Genomic DNA, 26,080 nt, shown 5'->3' with positions numbered 1-26,080 from the left:
TACTTTGAATTTAAGGGAAAACTTTTCAACAAGGGGTACTTAACAACTGGCCATCCACATGCAAAAAAATGACCTTACAACATTCACAAAAATTAACTCAAAATAGATCATATATCTAAATGTAAATGGAAAACTATAAAACTCCTAGAAAACAACACAGGAGAAAACCAGATGACCTCAGGTATGGCAATGACATTTTACTAGTAGATACAATACCAAAGGCATGATCCATGAAAGAAATAATTGACAAGCTGGACTTCCTTAACATCAAATACGGTTGCACAAAATCTGTGAAAGACAATTTCAAAAGGGTGAGAAGACAAGCCACAGCCCAGGTGAACATATTGGCAAAAGTCACATTTGGTAAAGGACTATTGTCTAAAATATACAAAGAACTCTTCAAACTCAACAATAAGAAAAAGAAAAAACCTGATTTGAAAAATGGGCCAAATACCTTAACAGACACCTCACCAAAGAAGATATACAGGTGGCAAATAAGCACAAGATGCTCAACATCATATGTCATCAAGGAAATAAAAATTAAAACAACAATGAGATTAAAACAATGATGTTAAAATCCAGAACAATGAAACCACCAAATGCTGGCAAGAATGTGGAACAACAGGAACTCTCATTTACTGCTGGTGGGAATGCAAAATGTTATAACACACTGAACATACTTTTACCATATGATTCAGCAATCATGCTCCTTGGTATTTACCCAAAGGATTTAAACTTATGTCTACATTAAAACCCAAACATGATTTTTATAGCAGCTTTATTCATAATTGTCCAAACCTAGAAGCAACCAAGATATCCTTCAGTAGGTGAGTGGATAAACTGGTCCATTCAGACAATGGAATATTACTTAGCACTAAAATGAAATGAGTTAGGGCAGTGGTCGGCAAACTCATTAGTCAACAGAGCCAAATATCAACAGTACGATTGACATTTCTTTTGAGAGCCAAATTTTTTAAACTTAAACTATATAGGTAGATACATTGTTATTAACTTAATTAGGGTACTCCTAAGGCTTAGGAAGAGCCACACTCAAGGGGCCAAAGAGCTGCATGTGGCTCGCGAGCCGCAGTTTGCCAACCACAGATAGGGGAAGGAGGTGGAGGGATTGAGAGAGAAAAAAAAGAGCTACTAAGCCATGAAGAGACATGGAGGAACCTTAAATGAATATTACTAAGTGAAAGAGGCCAACTTAAAAAGGCTACACAGAATGTGCTTCCAACTATATGACATTCTAGAAAAGGCAAAACTATGAAGATAGTAAAAGACTAGTGGTTACCAGGGGTTTGGGGAAGAGAAAGATGAATAGGAGAAGCACAGAGGATTTTCCAGGCAGTGAAACGACTCTGCATGATCTATACATATTTTTATAGCAAAGGTGGAGATTTATTGAAGAACAAGTACAGACTCCCACGTGGGGAGAGGGAAAGAGTCCCACAGAATGGACTCCCAAGTAGGTAGGGGGAAAGGGTCCCACTGACTTCCTTTTCCCTGTGGCTTATAAAGGCTGCAGATCCTGGTGCCTTGATATCCCCTCTGATAGGTCACTATTCCCTTAGACTGGTTACTATAGTAACTTCTAGGCTCAAAGGTGGAACCTCACATGGGACATGTGATCTCCCCCTCCTTCCTTATTGTTTTCCTATTCCCTTTGGGCTTTCTTCTTCTGGATGAAGGGCTTCTTTCTCTTTATTTTGTAAATATAGACCTTTTGCTGTTCCCAGCTCCCTCATTCTATGGAATTGTACCTGTTGCACTTTTTCATTCTCCCTATTCTATGGAAATATACCTTCTGCTGCTCTGCTTGAGTCTGTATGATATTGTAATGGCAGATACATATTATTATACATTTGTATGATATTGTAATGGCAGATACATATCATTATACATTTGTCCAAACCCAGAGAATATACAACACCAGGAGTGAACCCTAAACTATGGACTTCGGGTGATAATGATGTGTCAGTATAGGTTCATCAATTGTAATACATGTACCACTCTGGTGGGGACATTAATAATAGAGGAGGCTATGCTTGGGTTTGATGGTTCTTTAAAATTTAAACACCAAATTATGCTGTAACTCAGCAATTCCACTTGTTTTAAAAATATATTTTATTGATTTTAGAGAGGAAGGGAGAGAGAAAGATAAAAACATCAATGATGAGAGAGAATCATTGATCGGCTGCCTCCTGCAGGCCCCCCACTGGGGATTGAGCCCACAACTCAGGCATGTGCCCTTGGCCGGAATCCAACCTGGGACCCTTCAGTCCGCAGGCCGACGCTCTATCCACTGAGCAAAACCAGCCAGGGCAGCAATTCCACTTTTAAGTATATACACAAAGTAACTGAAAATAGTGACTCAATCAGATAATTGTATGCCATGTTTAATGCAGCATTTTTCTAGCCAAAATGTAGAAATAACCCAAGGTCCATCCATCACAGATGAATAAACAAAGTGTGGTACACACTCAGAGGATTATTATTCAGCCATACAAAGGAATGAAATTCTGATATATGCTACATGAATGAACCTTAAAAACATGCTAAATGAAATAAGGCCAAACACAAAAGGACAAGTATTGTATGATTCCACTTGAAATACCAGGAACAGGCAAATTCATAGAAACAGAAAGTAGAGTAAAGGTTATCAGGGGCTGGGGGAGGGGAATCGAGAGTTATTGCTTAACTGTTACAGAGTTTCTGTTTGGAATGATGAATAAGTTTTGAAAATAGTGGTGATGATTGCCCAACATTATGAATATAATTAATGCAGTTGAATTTTACACTTAAAAACAGATATAATGGTAAATTTTGTTATGTGTATTTTACCACATTAAAAAAACACACTCAGTTAATACAATGGGGAGGGGAAATCACTGAAAACTGCTAATCACAGCTAACTTTTATTTTGGATACAACCAGGAGGGGTTCTTTTGCTCTGTTAAATAAATATACTTAAAATCTAGCAAACATCAGAGCAGAATTAAGGGCCAAGTCTAAAAAAGAGACAGGAGGGAACATTTCAATAGTTTTAACAGCTATACAAAGTTACATATTGTAAGGGAAATATAATGTAAGTATATTCAATGGCTTTATACTTGTCTAATACTTGACATTTCAAATTTTGAAAATATGAAAATTATTACCAAGCAAAACTCAGACCACATTAGCAATGGTTTAAAAAAGGGAGCAATTTAATTATTATAATACAGAGCTTTAAGAAGTTTTTTAATGTGTAAAAGAAAGAACAGTTTAGTGCATTAAATTGTTACAGTCTTTACATTGCTTCTTTTAAAAAAGTTAACAGTAGTATGAAAAAGCCACCCACAAAGCCAGCTGTCCTAGAGAAGAAATCAGCTAAATGGCAGCATTTTGGAATTACTAATAAAGCTATAGTTAAAAAATGAAAAGTTTATAAAAATGAAAGCAGCATGCATATTCAAGGCTTTTTCATAACATTTTCATTAGATGACAAACATTTAGGTAAAAACATGAGATTAATATTTATTATCCATTAAATTAGATTAAACTGGCCAAGCCCACTACATCTGGTCATTCAGAAAAAAACAAACAAAAAACCCCAACATTTTAAAACACAAAGCTAATTGAGCCCTGCCAGAGTGGCTTAGTTGGTTGAACATTGTCCTGTGCACCGAAAGGTTGCTGGTTCCATTCCTGGTCAGGGCACATGCCCTACAGAAGGCAACCAATTCTTTCTCTCTCTCTCTCTCTCTCTCTCTCTCTCTCTCTCTCTCTCTCTCGGCATGTCCTCAGGTGAGGAATAAAAGAAAATGAAAATAAATAAAATAAAATACAAAGCTAATTGAACTGAACATTTCTTCCATGAAAAAGCACATTTTGAAAAATGGTCCCCTAGTCACAAAAGAAAGGGTCCTTCTCAACATGAATGAACAGCACCGGTTTTTACAAGGTTTATAAGTTAGTAGGAACTTTCAGTCTCCTGAAAAGCTGACTTTTAATTCATTATGATCAGTTAAGAATTTTTTCTCTATTCACTGAAGTTATTACACAAAGTAGAATTTCACTGAAAGGTAATTCTTGAAAATTCTGATCTGACACCTGTACAAACATTTGATTTCCATACGATTGGCATAGCATTTATTTCAGAGTTTCACCCCATCCAAATTCTAATGCCAGTTTCTTTTCCTTCTTCAGTGTTGATTATCTTCAGTTTAATAAAAAGCAAATTCAGCTTCGAATGAAAACAAGTAACAGAAGCATTACAAGTAGTAATAGTGGTATCCATGAAAGATCTAATCATTAAGGGCCAATAATACCACAAACTCTTATTGTGCCAACGTGTGTCAAAAGGCTGTATTCTCACTTACATTGAAAATGAATAAGCCCATGCATAACTTTTAATCTTCGTGCAGGGCCTGATAAACAAGACAAAAATAAATCAGGTTTTTCTTTTTCCTGTTTCCAACAATTTTTACTCTGGGAAATGTTTGGTCACTCAAAGTATAAGCTTAATAACATATCAGAGAATACAGACAATAAGGTCCATCTCACCAGATATACAGTATTACACTAGACAAAATATGAGGACAAGCTCTAGTGGTCATTAAACCCCCTCTGAAAGTCCAAGAATCAGAATGTCTCCATCTTATCAGAATAAAAATGTATTAAAATTTGAATTTTTACAAGTTGTTTTTTAATGTGTTCTATTTACATTGCAGAACTTTCACCAGCTGCAGTAGTTTAACTTTGGCACAACATTAAGTTCCATTTCTTTTGGGTACTGGATCCTATTTTTTGAGAATGTGTATGCTCCCAAAGGGTTTCAGTGTCATTAAAGATTGAGCCCATTCACAGTAAATCAGACAGCTTGAGTTGAAGAATTGATTCTCCTCCAACGTTTTAGGCAACTATAAAAAAAACACACACAATAAAAAACTAAAAACTTAAAGAAAACCATACTTTAATGTTTACCTCTTTTAGAAACAAAAATGATAGAAATTAGCCATGAAAACACATCCTCTGTAATCACTCAGTAATACTGAGATCACTTCCAAATATATCTTATATAATGCACTAGATTTTGTGTGCAATTCCTATGTATGTGTTCTGCATATACTAGATTTGCTTTAAAGACATTTTCACCTATATGTAATAATTTTTACCTATATTGCATATACCTATATGAAATAATTTATTTAAAATTATTAGTAAGAAGCATATATTTCATTGTCAGTGTCTGTAATAAACTATAAAATCTAAACTCTTGTATTTTTCTTTCTTTTTTTTAACTCTTGTATTTTTTTTTCTATTTATATACATCAAGTCCTCAAATAACTTTGATTGGTTCAACACCATTTTGTTATAACATGATGAGATGCTGCAGGTATTTAATTCTTGCTTATATCCATCAGCCTGTGGTAAAATTGGTTTCTTTATACATCGCTTCGCTTAAAGTCACAGACCTGTTGACAACATTAAGTGAGGACTTACTGTACAAGGCCAGCTTGTGCAAAAGACACACATATACAGTAATCCTCCTTATCCATGGTTTCGCTTTCTGCAGCTTCAGTTACTTGTGGTCCACCACAGTGCAGAAATATTAAATGAAAAATTCCAGAAATAAACAATTCATAAGTTTTAAATTGCATGCTGTTCTGAGCAGCATGATGAAATCTCACATCATCTCCCTCCATCCTGCCCAGGACGTGAATTATCCCTCTGTCCAGCAGATCTACTCCGTATATACTACCTGCCCATTTGCCACTTAGTAGTCCTCTGGGTTATCTGATCAGTTAAGAAAGAGAGAGCAAGAGAGAGAGAGAGAGAGCGCAAGAGAGAGAGAGAGAGAGAGACCACATTCACAACTTTTATTTTACAGTACTAGAGGCCCGGTGCACAAATTCATGCACCAGTGGGGTCCCTTGGCCTGGCCTGTGGGATCGGGCTGAAACCGGCTCTCTGACATCCTCCAAGGGGTCCCGGATTGCAAGAGGATGCAGGCCAGGCCGAGGGACCCCACTGGTGCACTATTGGGGTCGGGGAGGGACACGGGAGGTTGGCCAGCCAGGGAGGGACCGCGGGAGGGCTCTGTCCAGCCTGTCTCGCTCAGTCCCCATCGGCCGGACCCCAGCAGCAAGCTAACCTACCAATTAGAGCGTCTGCCCCCCAGGTGGTCAGTGCACATCATAGTGACTGGTTGACCAGTTGACTGACCCCTGGTGGTCAGTGCACATCATAGTGAGTGGTTGAGCAGCCTTAGCATATCATTAGCATATTACGCTTTGATTTGTTGAACGGCTGACCAGCCGACCGGACACTTAGCATATTAGGCTTTTATTATATAGGATATTATAATTGTTCTATTTTATTAGTTATTATTGTTAATCTCTTACTGTGCCTAATTTATAAATTAGACTTTATCATAGGTACGTACATATAGGAAAAAACATAGTTTATAAGGGGCTTGGTACTAACTGCGGTTTCAGGCATCCACTGGGGGTCTTGGAACATATCCCGGAAGGGATATGTTCTCACTCTGTATCTCACTCTTTGCAATAACTATTTTGGAAAGGTTTTGGTTCCTTTTTTTTCATAAGTTGAACTATATTTAAATGAAAAAGTAACTATTGAGAGGAAACTTAAGGTGAATCCTTTTGTAGGATAAAAACTTAACTTGTTAAGCCAATAATTTGTTGATTAATGTCTTTATAATTTTAGACTTTTGCATATTTTAAGAGCAAGGCAAGTATATATATGTACCACAAAAGTACACATAAAACATATATGACACAATTTTGAAAACTGTGGCTTTGTGTGAATTTTTTAATCATAGTACCTATTTAAGTATTAATATAAGAATTATCCACACAAACTTAAAGTAAGGTCAAACTAAATTACATAAAAGTTCACATTAGTTTTAGAAGACTGCAATTCCCCAAAAAATCACTGCAGAGGTTACAACAACAATTCATTGCGGCAAAAATTTTGTTGTTTTAATCTTGGCTGAGTGCACATTCTTGTGTCTAGCAATAAAAAAAAAAGCCTGTTAAAAATATTTTATGCATCTGGGTCAGAAGAAAGCCTGTCCTGAAGAGTTCCGACATTAGGAAATGGAGGACTGCCTCAGGATAAAGCTGTACAAAACTATTTAACTTCTTGTAACCTACAATACAGTTTGTTCTATAACCTGAGTGAGATTTATTCAAAAGTAGGTGCATTTTTAGTGTCATCTTTTTCTCTGCCTGAAGAAAAAATGTTCATGAAAAGAAAACTTGGAAAAGGATTGCTAAACAGTAAGAATAGTATCTGGGACATAGCTCTCTATAAGCAATTGTTATAACAAAACAAATAAAACCATGAAGGAAGACCTGGGGGAATGAAGGAGATACTGTGCAGAAAAAGAGAGGATAAAAGTAGAGGCTGGGATAGGGATGCAAAAAGCTAAGGAAATACATAAATATGCTCATATAATCATAAGAGTCTATGCCTTGTTTCCTCCCTTACAGTCTGACAACACTGCAGTAATTTCAGATAACAAGATGCTTTTGGACTACTGATAGACATATACAAACATTTCATGACAACTGCATTGTTTTTTGAAAAGTATAGTTTTATCCTGGAACGTTCAAAAAACTGAGAGTAAAGAACAGAACAATGCTACTGAATTCCAAAAGTAGTAAGAATTGAAGTCCTAACTCAAACCAGATATGTGATTTGCAACTACAGTGACGTTTTAATTAATCCAACCTATAAAAGAATGAAGATTTAAGGAATATGCCAAACCTTTACATTTAAAGCCTATTTACTTGCACTTTTATGACTACAGAGAGATATTTTTTACTAAATACAGCATTTTTGCTGGTAGCAGGTTTGTTTTATATCAAAGAATGAAAAGACATTTTAGGCAATTGAGTTAATTTAATATCAAATTTGTTGTTTACCTTTTGATCTCTAAAACAGAAATAATTTATATTACAGTTTTTAAAAACAGATGCCACCCAAGTAAACATGGAACTTACATGTGGCCTAAAATAGACCTTTGGCTTTTAATAGAAAAAATATTGAGTTATTTTTAATACATAAAGCATTTTAAACTTTAGTTAAAAATCTAATAGTTTGGGGGGTAATACAATGAAAGAAAAAGATACCATTTTCACCTAGTTTCCTGAAACTGAGCAATCCTCACCCCTGTGGCAAGTCTTTCCTTCAGTATACTTTCCCCCTTCTTTTTAGTTTTTGTTTTTTAATTCTTTCCTTAAATAGGCAAAAAATGAAGCTTTAGTGAAGGAGGGTTACAAAAACTACATTTTAGTTATCTTTAGTATTTGTGAATTCCCTCAGACCCATCAGTCTCCCTTCTTAGAAAACAGGTAACTTTCCCTTAAAACAAAGTAAAAAACATTAAACTCTACATATTAAACAGAACAATCATAATCATCAGACTATACATGCTAATCATATATTTCTTGGCTATACTTGTAGTACCTAGTTCTCTTATTAGGTAAAAGAAAAACTATTTAAGAAAAAAACTATCAAAAGTGGAGATGACAGATACCAGGTGGATGTTCTAAATGTGTGTGGTTGATAAATATATGCTTGGATTAAAAACTTACATTTCAGTCATCTGATTTAGAGAGCTTCCGCTTCACATGTTGTGGGGGTTCCCAGGTGTCACTATCATCTGTTTCTTCTTCATCCTCTTCCTGATCATCAATAACTTCATCTTCCTCCTCATTTTCCTCAAATAACTCTATACCTAACTCTGATCTTCTCTGTCTTTCGGCAAACCACTCTCTGACCTGCTCATAGCCCATGTGTGATTTGTTAACAAGTTCGTCCAGGTCTTGCTCATTAAGAAATTTGTGCTTCAGGTAATAATCCTTAAGTATTGCAGTTCCAGTTTTAAATTTTATGAGTGACGCCCCCCTGTCCCAGTTGTTCATTCTCTTGCCTCCTCTAGGCCGCCCGCGCGGCCTTCCTCTTCCCCTTCCTTTGGGTCTCCCTCTCCCCCTTCTCCTAAGGGAAGACAGACCATTCATACCACTTGAATTGGAGCTTTGATAGTAGTAGTACCATTTTAAGTTTCCATTTTTCCAAGCATAACGGGTGTCCCCAAACCAACTAACTATGTCTGGTCTAGCAAGCCCGCTTTCTTTGGCCAACTTGTCATACTCTTCTGGTGACGGCCACTGGGTTCGGACAAATGCGCTTTTGAGCATGTGCAATTGCTCAGGTGTTTTTTTACATATCTTGCCTGCACTCCCTGCCTTAGGTGCACCAGATTCATCTCCAGGAGAAGTTTCTCCCGCTTCTTCTTTGGAACTACCTGCATTAGTTTCATCTACTTCCATTTTCTCTTCCTTTAAAGCTTTTGATTTCTTCTTCTCTGTAAACCAAGCATCAATTTCTCTCCTGGTCAGTTTGGTTTGCGCTCTTAACCTATTTAATTCTTCATCTGTCAGTACGGAGTTGCTGAGAAAACTGGCCTGAAGGGCCTGGAGCTGCTCTGCTGTCTTCTCTTTAAACTTTTGGGGAGTAAAGTCGGGGAAAGGATTCCAGGATTGTTTATGCTGTGAAGTAACAGCAGTTGGGGATTCCGTGGTTTCATCACTGGAGTCTATAATAATGGGAGTGGAGGAATCGTTGTTGAGATGTAAGCACTGATTACTCTTTGAATTTCTCTGGTTGTACCTCGTGTCACTAAACCATTTTTTAATCTCTCCTTTTGTCAAGCCTGTGATTTTCATAAGTCTGCTAATTTCTGAGTCATGAGGAAACTGATTTTTAAGGTAGCTGACTTTTAATTCTGCCAGTTGCTCTTTAGTCTTTTTTGCCCGAATGCCAAATGAATCGGGGTTTGCCAGTGCCGTTTCGTGTTTGACAGGCTGAGAAGTTGGGACTGCTGCTGGGACTGCTGCTGGGACTGCTGCTGGGACTGCTGCTGCTGCTGCTGCTGCTGCTGCTGCTGCTGCGGCCACTGCTGCTGGTTTTGTTTCTGCAGGAGGCTGAGCAGCAGGGGCCTGACTTTTCTGTACACTGCTTTGATTTGGCACCCCTGCCACTGTCAAGGCTATCGGTGCTGTTACCGGCAAGGTGTTTGTTCCAGCTACTTGTGTAAGAACCAGGCCTGGCTGACCAACTATTTGGCATGTCTGTAAAATGGATGGTAAGCCATTACTCCCTGTGGAAATGTGTGTTGGAATAACAGTTATGGTCTGAGGTACAGTGTGTACTGTTCCATTGAATTGCTTTCTTCTTGCCTCCTCTACTTCCTCAGGAGTCCAGCTCACACCATGTTTTAGACGTTGGGCTGAAAACCATATCTTGATCTGTTCCTCTGTATATTTTGCTTGAGCAGAAAGAACAGTAATTTCTGACATGGTTGGATAAGGGAATTTTTTGTAGGTGTTAAGCAAAAGGGGGTTGTTATCCAATGCAACATTGTAGGTAGGAATGCTACTAACAGGAATTAAGACTTTGGGAATCAAATTGGAATTCTGCTGAGCTGACACAGCGGTTATCACCTGTGCTAGTCCAGGAAGAACTGCTGCCGGGGTGACTACCGTGCTGGCAGCATTTGGGTGTATTCTGTTGACAATGGAAGTACTGGTATTAGAGTCAGAAGCTGAAGAACTAGGACTTTCCACACTTTCTTCATGGTCTGGTTTGATCTCCTTCTCTTTCTCTTCAGGAACATCCTCAACTGAGTTATGATGAACTGTAATACGCTTGTTCTCCACTTTATTTTTCATCATTTTCATGATGGGAGTTTTACTGATAGGAATTCCTGAAGAAGAAGCGTCTGTAGATTCAGCGGGCTCTGAGTTCTCCTCTTTAACAAAACTACCATCAAAAGTCAGATCGTTTATAGTTTGTTCAAAGATTGTCTGGTTATTTCGTTTCACCATAGTCAACCTAAAATTCTCTTCTCCTGGGTGGTGCCTCAGATTATGCTCAGAAAGTGCATCATACCTTTTGGTGAGAAAATTACATTCGACACAAACGTAGGAGGAATTTAGCACTATGTTGGGATGTTCTGAATCCACATGAAAAGTAAACATATTTAGGTCTGGAGTTTGAAAAGTACAATATTTACATTCATAACCACCTTCAACTTTTTTATTTTGCTGATTGTCAGAATCCACAGATTCATGAACTTCTTCCTCACTCGACATGCTCTCTGCTCTGCTGTTTTCTACAGGCGTGAGTACAGGAGGCCCTTCATCCAAATCTGATATCAACTCGAGGTCTGGATCCTGTTCACTGGCAAGGACCATGCAGGGTGTTGTTGATTTTCGCCTGCTTGCCATTCTGATGTTATGGGGGAAATCTCAGTGGTGATTAAAAAGCACTGAGGCTTAAAACTATTCAGTATTCTTCATTTGAAAACAATGGCTTTTGGTTCTTCAGGTCCGTTTTTATGCTCAACAAGTCTCATTAGCAGCTTTTTCATGATGCAATCAAGTAAAGAATTTATTGTTGGCAGATAAAATATTGTTGAACTGCTGAAATTTTTGAAGCACAACTCCAATCACCTACATTAAAATAAATTTAAAAATGTTTTTAATGAGTGATTATGATCTTTTAAACAAATTACAGTTATATTTCACTTATATGAAGTTGTTGGATAGCTCAGTTATAAAGATCTAAAATGAGATCAAAACCAGGAAAAAAAAGTCCTCTAAGGATTAAAATAGATGTCTCCAAACCAACTCACTGAAGGTCATGTACTATATTCATGGGTCAGCCCATAGGCTTATTTGGATTTTTCAGCTAGCTATACATTGGAAGGGATGTTGGGGAACAAGTTTGCTTTGCCAAGAGTATTACCAATGTGAAATGATAATCTATTAACAAGGAAGAAGCTTTAAAACTATAAAAAGCAGTCACAGATACTCAGAGACTATGGCAATTAAGTGTATAAGAAATTCAATCCATCAGTTATGCCTGGTCCTACCGGTCTTTCTCATCATCCCAAAAGCATGCCCAAGTATGGCAAAGAAGCAAAGATACAATATGTATGATCAAAGTTTTAGAAACACTATTCTTAATCATTTTCCACAGTGCTACTAGAATCTATAAAACACATCTAATCATATCAGTCTTCTGACTTAAAATTTATGAAAGAATAAAGTCCAAACTCCTGAAGCCACACAGAGCTCCCTTCACAACCTGGCCCCTCCTTCAATCTCCTGACTCCGATTTCTATATGCTTTAAGCCCAGCAGAAATGATTGCTGTGCCAGGGACCCTCCATGCAGGCAACCCTTATACCAGAGCACATGTTTGTGCACTTGGTGGGATGATCTCTCTGTTTGCCTTATAGTTCACCCTCCTCCCTGGTTTATTTTCTAGTCTAGTATTGACTATGTTGTAGTAGAGAAATATTACATTTCTGTCCCACAACATAGTCCTCATTATAGATGTGTGTTTCATTATTTCTTCTTTAAGTGATAGCTTTATCCTATATAATAAAAGGGTAACACGCAAATTGACCAAATGGCAAAACGACCAGTCGTTATGATGCGCACTGACCACCAGGGGCAGACACTCAACACAGGAGTTGCCCTCTGGTGGTCAGTGCGCTCCCACAGGGGGAGCCCTGCTCAGCCAGAAGCCCCAAGGGCTCCCTGACTGTGAGAGGGCGCAGGCCAGACTGAGGGACCCCCCTCCCCACCCCTGAGTGCACGAATGTCGTGCACCGGACCTCTAGTTAAGATATAACAAAGCCCCTGAAACTCTGGATGAAACCAATGAACTTTATATCTTTAACCTAAAGTTTTCCTGAGGTGTCTTGGCAATCTCATTCATTTCTATATCCTCTTTGCATCTAAGAAGCCAAGAAGTGGGGACTCACTAAATGTTTATTAACTGAATAAGAATGAATAGGAAAACAGTCCTACAAAACTTCACATGCCATGAGGGCATCACCAGAGAGAACAGTACCTGAAATTCATAAGAATGATCTTAAATCATCAAGAAAAAGTGTATTATATTCATACAAATACATTTAAATGTTTCAAAATTTTGATGCTAAATCAGTTAAAGTTGATGGGCTTCTGAAGTCTCCAAGAAATATAAAATGAGTAAGGGGTCTTATTCTCTACCACAAATTGGAACTATTCATTTACTAGCATGATCCATGTCCTAGCTGAACTGAGGAGAAAAAGTTTACTTCAAAAATTATAAAGCAAAACCAGTTCTCTATGAGGAGATACATTGACTCAGGAAAGGGAGAAACATTTTTAGGAAACAGAGCTGTCCAAAGAGAGAATGCCCTGCCTTTGAAGGTGGTAAGAACCTCCTCACTGAGATTATTCAAATACATACTACAATTCCTTTGATGGATCTAAGCAGCAGATGGAAAGTTGTACTAAATGCCCCTTGTTCCCTGAGTTCCAATTATTACAATTAGTAATAATTATAGTGACAATAATCCAATTCTCTATTCGCAAAGGTGTCATTCTTTCTTTTTCTATAAAATTTCTTTGATTTCTAAGGGAATATAAAGAAATCTGAAATTGCAAACTATTTCTTAACTAAATGATATAAACTAAGCTAATGCCATCTTCCCTATTCAATTCAATAGGGACACCACTATTTTGTTCCAAGTGTTAACATAGCTGTTTGATTTTTTTTTTTTTTTGTCATTAAAAACAGGGAATACCAGCCGTAACCAGTTTGGCTCAGTGGATAGAGCATCGGCCTGCGGACTGAAAAGTCCCAGGTTCGATTCCGGTCAAGGGCATATACCTTGGCTGTGGGCACATTCCTAGTGGGGAGTGTGCAGGAGGCAGCTGATCGATGTTTCTCTCTCATCGATGTTTCTAACTCTCTCCCTTCCTCTCTGTAAAAAATCAATAAAATATATTTTAAGAAAAACAAACAAACAAAAAAACAGGGAATTCCTGCCCTAGCCTATTTGGCTTAATGGATAGAGTGTCAGCCTGCGGACTGAAGGGTCCCAGGTTCGATTCTGGTCAAGGGCACATGCCTGGGTTGTGGGCTGGAACCCCAGTGGGTAGTGTGTAGGAGGCAGCTGATCAGTGATTCTCTCTCATCATTGATGTTTCTATCTCTCTCTCCCTCTCCCTTCCTCACTGAAATCAATAAAAATATTTTTAAAAAAATAAATAACAGGGAATTCCTCAAATAGCTTCAAGTAAGTGGAGGAGTACAAATAAGCAGTACCTACATGTTTGCCAGTGAAGGAGAACAGATTAAGGACCGGGGAGTAAGCAATTTTGTGACTGCTATTCTCCTAGATTCATAGGTTATATTAATTGGGTCTACTAATACCAAAAAGTCAAAGATATACATAGGATAAGGGGTTAATATCCAAAATTTATAAAGAACGCATACAATTCAACACCAATTCAACAAATTCATTCAACAACTATTTGTTGAATGTCAACCATGTGCCAGGCACTGTATTAGGCACTAGAGATACTACAGTGACCAAGACAAATAGTCTCTGGTCTGCCAGGTACTAGCAGTTGAGCAGGGAAAAGAGTCAGTAAATAAGTAGAGGCACTATCCCTCCAGGGAGCACACCCATGACATTCCCTTCCACCTCTCCAACCCCTCCCCCACCCCCGGCAAGTATCCCCTAAACTCTAAGGGACCCCATGAGACTTGCAACCAGGGGAGCAATGGGCAGTGGCAGCTCATCCTGGGTTAACCCCCTGAACCTATCTCCACGGCCCATTTTTCCCCTTTTCTCTGACTTCCCAGGGAGCCAAAGCAGCCCAGCCCAGGCTCTCCTGTTGCTCCTTCTTATGCCCTTCCTTGTTTCACTGCCCTAAGTATGTTTTTGCTGTGGTTAATAAGTTCTTGCTGGTTTTTCTACCAAAAAACACACAATAAGAGTAACTAGAATAACTATTATCAATGCAACGAGAGAGGAAGTATCAGGAACTATATGAGCACATTGTAGGAGGTTTCCAGAAAAGACACAGAGAAGGCTGCCCTGGAAAAAATAAGAATAGAAATATCTACTTCAGAGGCTGATCAAAATAAAATGCTTCATACACTCTGATACACAGTAGGTAACTAATCAATGCTATTTTCCAGTCCCTGAAAAATTCTTTTGGGAGATGAAAAAATACTATTTATTTAGTACTATTCTCTTTCCCTTCCTCTCTCTCTCTCTCTCTCAAGGAACTTAATCAGCTGACAAGCCACACAAATGGAATGAAAAAGCAGAGAAGGGGTAGAAATACAGAATAAGCAATTCTATGGTGTGATTCCAATTCATCTCCTTTGTCATTAAAGTGCAGTAGGGCGGGGACAGGGAAATTGCCATACAGAAATCACTGTTAGCTGACAGACATCCTATCCTCTATTTGAAGGTTAACTGGAAACAGAACGTGAAATCAATTTGGGGAACCTTGCACTATTTACCTGTTAAAGGGGGTTAGAGTTCAGTTGCACAACTGAATAGTGAAGTGGCTTTGCAATTAAAACACAATTAAAGTGAAGTCTGCCAATAAAGGAAAAGTTATGTGCTAAAAGCATCTAGCATCATAAATATAATTATGTTTGAAAACTATTTTCAGTTAACCTTTCAGTAGAGAAATATGTGAAAAAATAATTGATCAATCGTTACACTACTATTAAAAATGATAATCAAGCCCTAGCTGGTTTGGCTCAGTGTATAGAGTGTGGGCCTAGGTACTGAAGGGTCCTGGGTTCGATTCCAGCCAAGGGCACATGCCCGGGTTGTGGGCTCGATCCCCAGTAGGGGGTGTGCAGGAGGCAGCCAATCAATGATTCTCTCTCATCATTGATGTGTCTATCTCTCTCTCCCTCTCCTTTCCTCTCTGAAATCAATAAAAATATATTTTAAAAAATGATAATCAAAAGAGTAGTTAAGAAATATAAAAAATTATCCATTTACATGTGGACAAAGACTAGAGAATATAAAAAAATAAAATTTTCATGCAACAGGTAAAATTTGTGTATGGTATTTACAAGTTTTCTTTAATAATGTTATAACATTGCTTTAGTATAAAATATAACAAACAGCCGAAACCGGTTTGGCTCAGTGGATAGAGCGTCGGCCTGCGGACTGAAAGGTCCCAGGTTCCATTCCGGTCAAGGGCATGTACCTGGGTTGCGGGCACATCCCCAATAGGAGATGTGCAGGAGGCAGCTGATCGATGTTTCTCTCTCGTCGATGTTTCTAACTCTCTATCTCTCTCCCTTCCTCTCTGTAAAAAATCAATAAAATATATTTAAAAAAAAATATATAACAAACAATGGTTTTAAGGTCTTAAAATTGCAAATAAATTAAAGTACTTCTGTGGTCATGTCTGTATAGCATTCAGGTGTATTCCAGACATTTTTTGGAGCTCCTGCCCCAGGTCTAGAAGTCAGACTGGTTCTAAGAACCCCCAAGAGCACCCATAATCTCCAGGGTGTAGATCTGGGCCAAGCCAATTTCCATGATCCTAGCTGCATCCTGCCTCTTTTCCTGAGGGTAAACTGCTACTTAATCAATTCATGATCCTAAACTCGTCAAAATTATCACATAAAAGTTTCTCTCCAGAAAAGCATTTAATGAAAGCAAAATTTATTTCATCACAGTATAAACATTTTGGACAATTCTAATAGCAATTCTTCTTACATGGTCAGAAAGAATGTCTGTTTAGCTCTCCCCAGGGCCCAGCACAGTGCCTATCAAGGCCCCAATAAAATTTGCTGAAAAAACCCCACCTTTAAAACATATCTGTATTGTATATTATAACATACATTTCACTTCACTAAACACTCATTTACAGAGGAGCTATAACTGGAGAGCATTATGCTAAGTGAAATAAGCCAGTCAGAGAAAGATAAATACCTCATGATTTCACTCATTTGTGGAATATAGAGAACAACATAGACTGATGAACAGGGACAGATCCAAAGACAGAGAAACAGCAATCAGACTATTAATCCCCAGAGGGAAAGTAGGGGAGGGAGGGGGCAAGGGGAAGAGATCAACCAAAGGACTAATGGGGGGGATGAGGACACATTTGTAATACCTTAACTAATAAAGAGTTTAAAAAAATATATTAAATTTCCTGATTTAAAAAAAAAACACACAAAAAAACAACTGTGCTTGCTTTATGTAGATTATTTTCAATGGTAAAATCCTTACTAATAAGATTACCAGTCATTAAAATATTAAAACATTCTTGATTATCAAACATCCTACGTAATAAAATAGCACTGAATATTCAACAAATATTTATCAACATCCATAATTCTGTTGTAACAAATCACTTTTATGCATGAACAGTGTATATCTAAATATGTGGTCTATGTAAGACTGAAACAAGGGAGATAAATTCATTCAAAGCATTAGTCTTTATAAGAAAGCAAATGCAAATTTGAACTTGGAATCATTATTTTTGTTCCAAGAGAAAACTATACTTTAATGGTGTTACATTTTTAAAGAGTTTAAAATATAAGTTGTCAATGGTATGCACTATAAAAAGTGAGTGGATTGCTTCAAATTTTATACTTAGTACTAAAAAAAAAAAGTCCAACGTTGTTTATAATTAAGCAGAGTCATAGCTACACTGAATTTTCCAAGCCTCTATTTTTTGGCTGTCTTATACTTCAAATTAAATGATTAACAGATAGCAGTTTATTGGCCTAGTTAGCCACAAAACCATGTTATTTTGGTAAAGTTTTATGTGAATAAAAACAAACTTTGTTTTTCATACCAATTCTGGGTCAAATAAGAACATTTAGAAGGTAACTATAATTTTTAAGGATCATGTTAGTTTTGACCTAGTACCAACTAAATAAAATTGTTCTTAGGGTGGCTAAAGTACACAAACTGAGAATCCTTTGGACTAAATATTCATACATACAGTGAAAAATTTTTGAATTCTGTATTTTACTTAGTTTCACTTCTCCCTCTTTGAGTCAGAGTGCTGTTTAGCCAGCTGAAAATACTTATTTTTACATGTTTGTATTCAAACCAGAAGTCAGAAATCCATCAAAATCACAAAATGAAATAATACTAGGAACAAAGAACAATGGGATCAAATTAAAACAAAGGATATCTACCATGTTAAAAAAAAAAGTCTAAGAGGATATTTTTTAATAAAAAACAAGCAAAAAAAATTTAGCCTTTACACACTTTAGGCATTTTTTAAAGCTAAAATGTAAAAATATTCAGGAACAGCAATTATTTTTTAAAATTAAATGAGAAATTTGACAACCCAAATTTGTACCCACACAAATGTTCTTTAAAATTTCTGTAACCTAGAATTATTAAGTAAATTTCCAAAGTGGTCTCAAGACAATCAAAATTTAAGTATTAAGATGAATATAGACAGGAATGAATATGACAAAAATGAAAGCATCTAAGAAATTATGGCCAAAGATAATCTAATTTCAGAAGATCCCTTTGTTAATGCTAATTAAGGCTTAAAGGTTTAGTAACTCTATCCTCTTTCCTGTTTTTTTCCACCTGAGAAAGCTGACCTTAATACTGCTAACGATTAAAGGAAGAATCCAAGCTGGACAGATTTCTCTGGCAAGCTCTGCCCCCAGATTTGAGGAGTGAAATGTCTTTTTGAAAGGTCTGCAGGACACTAACATCCTGGCTTGCTGCCTTCTCCTGGGATGTCAGTAGGTATGTAACATATTGAGAGTGATATAGAAACTAGAACTATAATGAAATCTCCTATCTTTATTACTTAAGTTTGTATGATCCAAAAGTAATTTTCTGCTGAAATAGCTTTCCCCTTCTTTTCTCAAGGAGGTGTGTTAAGTCTTTCAAAGCCAGTCTAACACACAGTCTAACACAAGAATGCTATTCTTGATTCCAAGTGAGATTATCATCAAGAGGCTGAAAAACCATTCATCTGTCTGTTACCTCTCCCCTGGATAAAATATAGTAGTTGTTACCTATTTCCCTCAGGATATAATCATTCAATTTTTAAAAATATTTTGAAATATAATAGAAATTAGATTGGTAATGTCAACTTGTAAGAACTCAATTTTTAAAATTAAAAGCGAACCACCATATTAATGGTTATGTAAGCTTTCTTAGTACTTTCAGGAATCATCTAAAATAACAATTGAACTAAAGTATAAATATTTCAAACAATATACTATGTAATCTAATGCTTCTTATAAAAGCAATATATATCAGGTAAATAAAATATACATGTAATTATGTAAAAATCTATTTGAATATTTAAATAAGGGTATGTTTAACCTATATTATTTAATTTTTAATATCCTAATTTTATCATTATAAGTTAACTATTATTACTAGACTATATATTGAAAATATATTTTCAGGAGTTGTTCATGAAGCATTTTTCTGGATATAGGCAAAAAACAGTAAAATTTCTGGATCAATTTCCCTACACGAAATGTCTCTGCCCTCATAACCTTCATTTGTCTTGTTACCACTGTTACCATAGCACCTGAGATAGTTCCTGAAACAAAGGATTTCAGCAAATATCAATTAAAAATCAATTATAAATATAGCACATAGATGTATGTATTATGACGTATGATGCTGTTTCCATTAAAATTGAAGCAGCCAATCTTCCTATATTTTCCAAGTTTGAACGTACATTTCTTACAAAAGTGTTAGGAATATATCTGTGTTCATTTAAAAAAAGCTTTTAAAACTTGAGCCAAAGAGAGTGTCATGGGATCTACAGGGAGCACATTCAGTACCTGAGTTTTACGTTATCAAAACATCGGAACACATACTTGCCATAGCTTCCTCAGCATTCTGTGCTCTGACACGGAAGGGTGTCCCTTCAAATTAGGTGTTTAGCTCAGGCCATCATTACCAACAGGTCCAAAGTACCTATCTGCCATCTCCTACAAAAAAAGTAATATCACTTTATTATTCTAGAGATGATGATGCAGTCTTAGGAAATTTTAAAGTTTATGCCTTGGCTTTTTTAAAAATAAATGTAACTTTGAAGAAAAATAATTTCCTCATAGAAACTTTAAAGAATTATCTAAATGCCAAATCCAATATTAGTAAGAAACACAAAAATTGAAAACTACACTTTAAAAAATTCTATATTATGTAAAACAACCAAGTCACTATGATACTATTTTCAATAAAAATGTTCAAAATGTGAATATATGCAGAATATAATAGGAAAGCTAAGATTAAGAAATTGGGAATTGTAAAAATTTACCACACAAAAGTTATGTGGGGGGGGGGTGTAAATTAAGATTAATGCCTACTCATTAAAGCCAGTTTATTCTAGCACTGCTTGTTATGCTGAAAGGTTTAAAATTTGTTAAATGTTGAAACAGTATAAAATATTTTAAAAGCCCGGGCAATAATCAATTTTCCATTTCAAAAGTTATGAAAGACAACTTAAACTAAGAGTTGAAAAGAGGTATATGTGTCTATGTTTACACATAAACATAGATATTTGGCAAATATCTGCATCCTAATTTACTGTGTATTAAGTGGAATGAAGTGGGTTATTAATGCTGTCAATAAGCCAATTACTTAAGTAAATCACTGGTACTCCTAAACATGTAGTATCTAGAATGACTGGCGTTTAACTATGTCATTTTTGCAAGAAAGCTACAGACCAAATGGCTTTTTAATCAATGCATTGTGGAACATTAAATTGTAAAAACACACTGGAAATTGTTCTCTCTCCCTTTTTTTTTTTTGTCAATCCTCACTAGAGGATATTCTCCCATTTATTTTTAGGAGTGGAAGCAAGGGGGAGAGACACACAGAAAGAAACATGGATATGAGAAAGATACATTGATAGGTTGCCTCCCCCTTGGTCTGGACGAGGGCCGGGTATCCAGCCTGCAACTGAGGTATGGACCCTTCAGTCCACAGGCCCATGCTCCATCCACTGAGCCAAACCAGCCAGGGCGAAATCATTCTCTGAAAACTCAGATTTGTGTCCAAATGTGGTATATTACTCAGAGTTAAGCCAATCATGAAAATTTAATAAAAGCTGTAATTGTTTCTGTCTATTAAATAACAGGAAATAATGCTTTTGAAGGGTTGAATCATTTTTGTTGTTTCTTTAAGCACTTGAAGCTCTGTAACCATAGTGAATGAATATTTAGGAAGATGATTTCCCCCAAATGCCTTATCCTTTGATTCTTGCTATTATTATATACAAGTTTACAAAGAGCCCTCTTAAGTCAAGAAATAATGTAGACTGTCAAGTGTGGCTCAGTGGTTGAGCGTCTATGAACTAGGAAGTCACGGTTCGATTCCCGGTCAGGGCACATGCCTGGGTGGCAGGCTCAATCCCCAGTGGGGGGCATGCAGGAGGCAGATCAATGATTCTCTCTCATCATTGATGTTTCTATCTCTCCTTCTCCCTTCCTCTCTGAAATCAATAAAAATATATTTTTTAAAAAAGAAATAACGTAAACCCACTAATCCTTTAGTAAAATACTTCTAGGTAAAGTTAAAGCTTGGACTGAAGAGTTACACTATTTTCATGAAAAGCAAAATAGCATTTTCCTGGTCAGTGCAGTGGAGCATCCTGTTATCCCTGCAGCCTGGGATTCTACAGTTTCTTCCCTGGTATCTCCTTGTTCCACCTCTCCTTAGCCATTCACTACAGGATGTCAACCAGAGGAGAAGATAGGAAACAGCTGCCAAAAAGGGGAGGTTATTTTCCAAAATGAATTATTAATGTTATAGGAAATTGGTGACCTATTTGAATCCACTCTTAAATCACACAGTAATTGCAAGATGTTTTATCGAATGGGAGTCTCTTGAGATTAGCTGCCAAGACATGAGAAGGCACCAGGCAACTAGAGGAGCAACAAATGAGCTGCTCAATAGTTCTGGATGAAAAGCATACTTGCCTGATGTTATTTCAGTTCCTGAAACTGGGATTACTTTAGAACAATCCTCTCTAATACCCAGTATCTTCTAATAGTACCTATTTAATAGGGTTGCTTTGAGGACTGAAAGAAATAACACATGTAAAGTGTTTAGAATATTTCCTGGCATTAGTAAGTCCACAGTTATATTTTCTGACTTTTATTTAGGTATTTAATTTATAGCACAAAGGAAGTCTTTGTTTAAAATTTGTTAAAATGTTGAAACAGTATAACATATTTTAAAAGCCCAGGCAATAATCAATTTTCCATTTTATACCTTTCAGCATATCAAGCAATGCTAGAATAAGCTGGCTTTAATAAGTAGACATTAATCAATCATAATTTACACCCCCCACCCCGACATATCCATACTTTCTCTGACCTTCAAGAAGAATCATTTGTCTAAACACATTTTAAGGGGTATTTCATAGAACTAACAAGCCTCTGATATAAAAAAAATATTATCATAATAACGAAGAGAAATTGTTCTCTTTTCACCATCCCTCACTCCCAAGTACGGTCCATGCCCAGAAAAATTTTAAAAAATGTTTTTTTGACAATATTAAAAGTAAAGGAAACACTTATAGAGAAGAAAAACATAGTTATGAGTGAAATATTTAGAAACATCAGAATCTTTCTATCTCCTTTCATTCCTCTCAATAACCGAAAAAGGGAAAGATCTTTAGGAAGGGGAAAAAGAGAATCAGAAATCCTGTGGGAAATATGAATCACTAAAATTGACTGACAAGTTATTTTATTTAAAATTCTGAATATGTATATGATATGTCTACCACATCAGTGTTTCAATTTTCTTAGATAAGCTTTGATGTTTTAAAAAAATCTAAGTCTAGCCCTAGGTGGCTTGGCTCAGTGGATAGAGCATCGGCCTGCAGACCAAAGGGTACCTGGTTCAATTCTGGTCAAGGACACGTACCTTGGTTGCAGGTTCCTTCCAGGTTTGTACAGGAGGCAACCAATCGATGTGTTTCTCTCACATTGATGTTCCTGTCTTTCCCTCTCTCTTTCATTCTCCCTAAAAGTCAATGGAAAAATATCCTTGGGCAAGGATTAACAACAAAAATAAATAAATAAAAATGTAAATCTAGCCCTGGCTGGTGTGGCTCAGTTGGTTGGACATCGTTCCCCCCATGCATGGAAAGGTTGCTGGTTGATTCCCCGTCAGAGCACATGCCCAGGTTGTGAGCTCCATCCAATCTCGTAGAGGAGGCAGAGATTGATGTTTCACTCTTATACTGATGTTTCTCTCTCTCTCCCTCTCCTTCTTTCTCCCTAAAAATCAATTTAAAAAATCTAAACCTAAAAACTGAAAACAAAAATCTTGCATAAACTACGATTTGCTCAATTTTAACTCCCTTGAATAAATGTAATTCTTAAACTGCTCACATACAATTCTTTTTCAAAGTATATCATTATATTTGTTTAGACCAAAGGTGTATAAGACCATCCATATACTCTTAAATACATTATGGAATACTGGTGACATAAACTACAAAGATTAAGTATTCTTTAAGACCAAAACATGACAACTACCTAAAAATATTACATAATTACTTTAAAAATTAACTGTATAAAATACAGACCTCCAAATGTAAACTCAATATATATCCTGATTAGTAATCAGCAGCTTTGGTCATGCAAGTCTGGCTAACTCATGACTACACTGTCAATATTCAAATAGAGTCTCTTTTTTAAAAAAAAATATATTTTATTGATTTTTTACAGAGAGGAAGGGAGAGGGATAGAGAGTTAGAAACATCGGTGAGGGAGAAACATCGATCACCCGCAACCAAGGTACATGCCCTTGACCGGAATCGAACCCGGGACCCTTGAGTCCGCAAGCCGATGCTCTATCCACTGAGCCAAACCGGTTAGGGCTAGAGTCTCTTTTTTTAAAAGTGTATTTTATTGATTTTACAGAGAGGGAAGGAGAGGAATAGAAAGTTAGAAACATCAATGAGAAACACTGATCAGCTGCCTCCTGCATGCCCCATAAGGGGATTAAGCCTGCAACCGAGGTACATGCCCTTGACCAGAATCGATCCCAGGACCGTTCAGTCTGAAAGCCGATGTTCTATCCACTGAACCAAACAGGTCAGGGCTCAAATAGAGTCTTTTGAGCCCAAACCCACAATGCTACAATGTACATTAAAAGGTTATTTCCTCAGCCACATTTGCTATCATTTTAATAGTTTACAGGTACTTCTATTTAAGAATAAAGCTATAATTTAAAGCAAGCATGTCAAACTCAAAGGCTAACACGGGCCAAATAAACAAGGCTTAAGTTTATGTGGGCCACAAAAAAACAAAAGCTTCAATTTTCATAGAAATGTAGTTTTATTTCGATAGAGACATGCTGAATAAATACAAAGGGCTGAAATAAATGAGTACTTGTTAACATAAATAGAACATTTTAATAAAAATTAATATTTTTCTTGAACATTAACTTATTATACACTGAATAGCTGCACAAATTAATAAGCGTAACGCAAATAAGCCTATTTTCCTTGTTCTCTGAAAGTGAAATATTTCCTGTTGTGCACACCAAACAAGTCAGTACAAGACTAATAACGTGGCAATCGGCTGCTAAAATATTTGCTGCTAGTATTAGTGGAGAGAAATGGTGCGCCTGCACGTTAGGCACGTAAGGGAAATGAATGCAACACAATTATAGTCATCAGTCATTAGCGAATGTTGTAGTTTGTTATTAATAATTATGTTTAACAGGATATTGTAAAAATTAAGTTACAAAATTTTTATTAAAACGTATCTTACATACCATTATATTGACTGGGCCACAAAAATATTTGTTGTGGGCTGCATACGGCCCACGGACCATGAGTTTGACATGCTTGATTTAAAGCAAAGTAGTCCCAAAATATCACATTATTGTGCCCAACCAACATTACACGAAAAAAAAAAAGTATAATACATCATAACATCACCATTTAGTCTTAATGTGAAATTTAATATAAAAGGGAGAAAGTCTCCAAAATGAACCCACCTTACCTATGCTATTAAGTTCATTAATAAAATAACTGCTGCCCGGCCAGCGTGGCTCAGTGGTTGAGCATCGGCCTACAAACCAGGAGGTCACAGTTTGATTCCCAGTCAGGGCACATGCCTGGGTTGCAGGCTTGATCCCCAGTGTGGGATGGGCAGGAGGCAGCCGATTGATCAATGATTTTCTCTCATCATCGATGTTTCTCTCTCTCTCCCTCTCCCTTCTTCTCTGACATTAATAAAAATATATTTTTTAAAAAACTGCAAAACTTTATTCACATTTATTTTTAGAAGAACTCAAAGTATCATCAAAGATGAAATAATTGGTGCATCATTTATGGACTGTCCTCCAAATTCATTGAAATAATTGCTATAAAGAAAATACACCTACTAATGAGCGTTCACAGTGCAGCACACTTATACTTTCCGCCTTAGCATATTTTCAAACCATCTGGCATCAGTGCCACTCTGGTTCACCAGCCTAATCTGTTCAGAATCGAATATAAAACTAGAGCTACATGCACTTTGGGGAAACCAAAGAACAGCACACATGTATAAAAATTTTCCAAATGTGCAGCTCTAAACGAGTTTATACTTGAAATGGGTTTCTAAAAACATTTCCATTGAATACGTTCAAGCTCTTTTAAAAATAGACTGGCTCAAGAAATCTGTATGGATCATAGCTGTCATCAGTTATCCAGGTTTTTCTTTTCTTTCTCATTTTCATCCTGTTCACTAAATAAAGCATTTGAAGAGGTTCTTTTACATGACTCATTGATACATGAAATGCTATTATTTCTATATTGAAAGGACCCCAAAATCTTACACTTTATTTTGCATAAAATTAGCCTGCTTAGCCCTAAAATGCTTGGAGTGACAAGAGAAACACTGAGAGGGGAAAATATTCATGAAAGCCCTTTTTCTTTTACATCCTGCACCACTTTATTGTCCTTGGCAACACTCACAGTTCTTTTGCTTAAAAATCGAGTCCAAATTGCTACTTTAAGAAATAAAACCTATGTCTAAACTAGAGTCAGTATCTCTGTTAGAACCAACTCTCACTCATCTTCACTGTTGGCATAAAAACAAACGACTTTTTCAGGACAATTTCTCAGAAGCCAAGAGAATTCACGCAACTCCGCAGAACACAAGTTAAAGCTTCAGACAAAGACTGAGCCGCAGGGACCGACACGGCCGACCCCAGG

At 36.7% G+C, this 26,080-nt stretch overlaps 2 protein-coding genes across 2 annotated transcripts in view; both read right to left on the bottom strand.

The window, feature by feature from the left end:
* Positions 1-4,645: 4,645 nt before the first annotated feature.
* ZHX1 (zinc fingers and homeoboxes 1) lies at positions 4,646-20,040 on the bottom strand. Its single transcript, XM_005885171.2, has 3 exons — positions 19,731-20,040; positions 8,613-11,534; positions 4,646-4,907 (listed from the first exon to the last, which is right to left on the bottom strand). The coding sequence occupies exon 2, from the start codon at positions 11,307-11,309 to the stop codon at positions 8,616-8,618; it is 2,694 nt and encodes an 897-aa protein (XP_005885233.1). The 5' UTR covers positions 11,310-11,534; positions 19,731-20,040; the 3' UTR covers positions 4,646-4,907; positions 8,613-8,615.
* Positions 20,041-20,422: 382 nt separating this feature from the next.
* ATAD2 (ATPase family, AAA domain containing 2) overlaps positions 20,423-26,080 on the bottom strand; it is an 89,073-nt gene continuing 83,415 nt past the window's right edge. Inside the window, exon 29 of the mRNA XM_014532462.1 lies at positions 20,423-20,434. The gene's annotated coding sequence lies outside the window, so the exon portion shown is untranslated. The remainder of the gene's footprint in view (positions 20,435-26,080) is intronic.

This window comes from Myotis brandtii, unplaced genomic scaffold, assembly GCF_000412655.1.
Source record: "Myotis brandtii unplaced genomic scaffold, ASM41265v1 scaffold896, whole genome shotgun sequence".
NCBI classification, from domain to species: domain Eukaryota; kingdom Metazoa; phylum Chordata; class Mammalia; order Chiroptera; family Vespertilionidae; genus Myotis; species Myotis brandtii.
This window is presented reverse-complemented; position numbering and strand designations above follow the sequence as displayed.